At 30.0% G+C, this 3,149-nt stretch overlaps 1 protein-coding gene across 1 annotated transcript; it reads left to right on the top strand.

Moving 5' to 3' along the window:
- Positions 1–236: 236 nt before the first annotated feature.
- Positions 237–2,245, top strand: LOC127105451 (transcription factor bHLH95). Its single transcript, XM_051042645.1, has 3 exons — positions 237–620; positions 1,374–1,823; positions 1,993–2,245. The coding sequence occupies exons 1-3, from the start codon at positions 249–251 to the stop codon at positions 2,074–2,076; spliced, it is 906 nt and encodes a 301-aa protein (XP_050898602.1). The 5' UTR covers positions 237–248; the 3' UTR covers positions 2,077–2,245.
- The last annotated feature ends 904 nt before the right edge of the window (positions 2,246–3,149 follow it).

Raw genomic sequence — 3,149 nt, 5'->3', positions numbered from 1 at the left:
TTTAATATTTTTTATTTAAAAAATATTAATATAATTATTTTTCTATAAGTTAAGATTTATAATAACAACAAATTATTTTGCCTCTATTTTGAATGCATGTATTTCAAACGCGTCAATATTATTTTCAATTTTAATATTATTTTTCTTAGTAGCTTCTACTAAACTCTATTATACCTTTATAAATATATATCCTCCTTGTCCCATCTTTTTCATCTTTTTTTTTGTCTCTCTTATACTTTTTTTTCTCAATGACAATCATGGATATGAGTGTAGATCGTGATCAAGGTGTCAATGACGATTTTATGTGGAAAAATCAACCATGGAGTGATCTTACAAATTCTGAAAATTTTGGTGGTAACAGTAGCAAACATAAGTTATATAAGAAACCAATGAATGAAAAAGAAGGTATTAATGAAGTAGAAGTTCATGTGAATAAAAAACGAAGTCGAGGTGGAGCTGTGATTAGAACGGAGAATAACATTGCAAATGGAGAAAAAAAAGATGGAAGGTATCACGACTCTGAAAAGGAAGTGCATATATTCACAGAGAGAGAAATGAGAAATAAAATGAAGAATATGTTCGTCAGTCTTCATGCCTTACTTCTTGAACTACCTTCTAAGGTAAATTTTTTTTTATCTCAATTAGTAATTGTTTTTGTTTTAGTAGCATAGTAATTTTAATGGTTATAAAAACAAGTGTTCTTTTTCCCACGGAAATAAATTAAATGATATACAACATATTATTTTTTTTCTTTTGTTTTTCAATTTTAAAATATATGGATGTATAAAAGGGACACAAACCTCTCTCAATTTCTCAATATTTTAGTTTTTATTTCTTGAACAAGGTCTTAAAATCCCTAGTCTGGCTAAGGTTTATTAAAAAGGAACAAGAAATACTCAATCATTTTATACATTATATTTACTAAATTCTGTTGTATATCTCGATACTTTCTTGTTATCGAAACTCGTTGGCATCTGAATTAGATACAATGTTAGACTTAAATCATTTTCTATCTATAATCTCTATAACCACACTTTTAATCGTAGAATTAATATAACATTCAATCTTAATAATTAGATTAATCAATTTCTTATAACAAAGAGAGACAATAAAATGATTAAAATTATTTTTCAACTAAATGATATATGCACATGATAAATTGTTTCAAAGAATCCAATTTTTTTGTTATGTCTTCAAAATATATCAATCATATTTTACTTACCTTCCGATAGAATTCTAGGTTATTACGAGCCTTCATCATGATAACTAAAGAGATAAAAAATGCATATAAGAACAATCATCCTCGTAAAATTTTGGTGTCGCAATAGTTTACTTATAAATTAAGATGTTTAATTTGATTTTGATCTTTTTAGGTTGATAAATCATCAATTGTGGATGCGGCAGTGAAAAAAATAAACAATCTAAAACATGTTATTAAACAACTAGAAAAGAAGAAGCAAGAAAATCTCAAATCTATATCTAAATTTGGGACTGAGTCATCATTTATGAGGAACTCACACTTGCACCCCTATGAATCAAGGGAACCATTTATAGCTGATCAAAGATCCTCTAGTTATAATAATAACAACTTTCCTATTAGGGTAATGGGACATGCACCACAACAAGTAGGTTTTCAAAATTTGTCTTCTCCGAATTTTGTCTTGAACATTTGTGGTGCTGAAGCACAATTTTGCATGTGTACAACTAAGAAGCCATGTCCCTTGACAAAAATTGCTTTAATGTTGGAGAAGTATAGGATTGACGTTGTATCTTCCAGCATTATAATCAATGAAAATGGACATTTGTACATGATACTAATTCAGGTAAAGTTCAAGCTCAATCTCTCCCTTCCATATAGTTTATATTTGATATTAGAGTAAAATTTTCGAAACTACAATATCATGATACCAAATATCCACCTATTAAAATAGTTTATTAATTTGTTATAAAAATTTAACAAATAAATGAAATTGATTTGTGTTAATTTTACAGGCAAAACAACGTTCATTGGACACAAATTCTATGGAGGAAATTTACAAGCAAGCAGCTAGAGAAATTATGACCTGGATCTCTTAAAATTTTCAATATGACATTTTTCTTCTTATTCAATATGAATTTTAATTTAGTTTTTCCCATTCCAAAAATATTTAGAAATGCCAAACTTGTAGGATGGTCTTAAGGGAAAAAAGTATAATAGTTTATTTTTATGGAATCATGGTGTTTTTTGTTGTTGTTTTTAAGCACATATTATGGTGTATAAACAAGTTTATTTCTAATTTCGCGTTTGCATTTTCAAATTAATTCATATTAATTTTATTTAAATTTATTAAGTGTATCTTTAAACTAAACAAATGGATATTGTTCCGCTAAGGAATCAAAATATATCGAAAATTGGAGATTGCAAGATGCAAAGGTGGACTTGAGCTTCCTGTATAGTGAGAGAGGGGTTGACCTACAAGGCTAACTCTCCAACGCTAAAGTCAATATGTGATTAACGAGAGCGAATGAAGTTTGAATTTGAATTATACCTATAAAATTGAACACCCCCTCTTTAAAAAGTAGAGTGATTATAAACGCTCACTCATCTACTGGTGTAGGATGCGGGAAGCCGTTAGTTGGATCTTGGATTCAGATTTCCTACACTCTAACTCAGGATAATACCCATACACCGTGAGTGACTTGGTGGATTGTTGTATTCTCTGGGTCACAATTGTTAGGTCTTCTGACTGGACTAGAACAGTTGTCCCCTAAGCCATTGCCTCGGCTTTGTAGTGCAGGGTCACGCAGATCGTCTCCCGACTTGAGTGGAAAACCAAGAGGTTTCTTTGATGTCATTAGGAACTCGCGCCTTAAATATGTCCCATGCTTCAAAAGTATTATCGTAGGTTCATAACGATCTTTGGAAGTTTTAGTACTTGAGTGCTTTCTTGAGGAAATATGGGCCATTGATAGTACTTATTATCTTTCTTTTGGTAAGTCATCGCACAATCTCTAAGGGGTCAATTTTACTGTTTATTGAGACATTACATTTTCTTTTTTGTAATATATATTTCCACAACACACTTGTTGTTCCTTTTGATTGGTTACATTATGCAAATTAACATGGAGTGTATAAGATGTGTTTGGTGAAGAAAGGAAACATGTAGGAC

The sequence above is a fragment of the Lathyrus oleraceus genome, chromosome 7 (assembly GCF_024323335.1).
Source record: "Lathyrus oleraceus cultivar Zhongwan6 chromosome 7, CAAS_Psat_ZW6_1.0, whole genome shotgun sequence".
In the NCBI taxonomy this organism is placed as follows: domain Eukaryota; kingdom Viridiplantae; phylum Streptophyta; class Magnoliopsida; order Fabales; family Fabaceae; genus Lathyrus; species Lathyrus oleraceus.
Note: the sequence above shows the minus strand (reverse complement) of the source record. Positions and strands in the feature narration are given on the sequence as shown.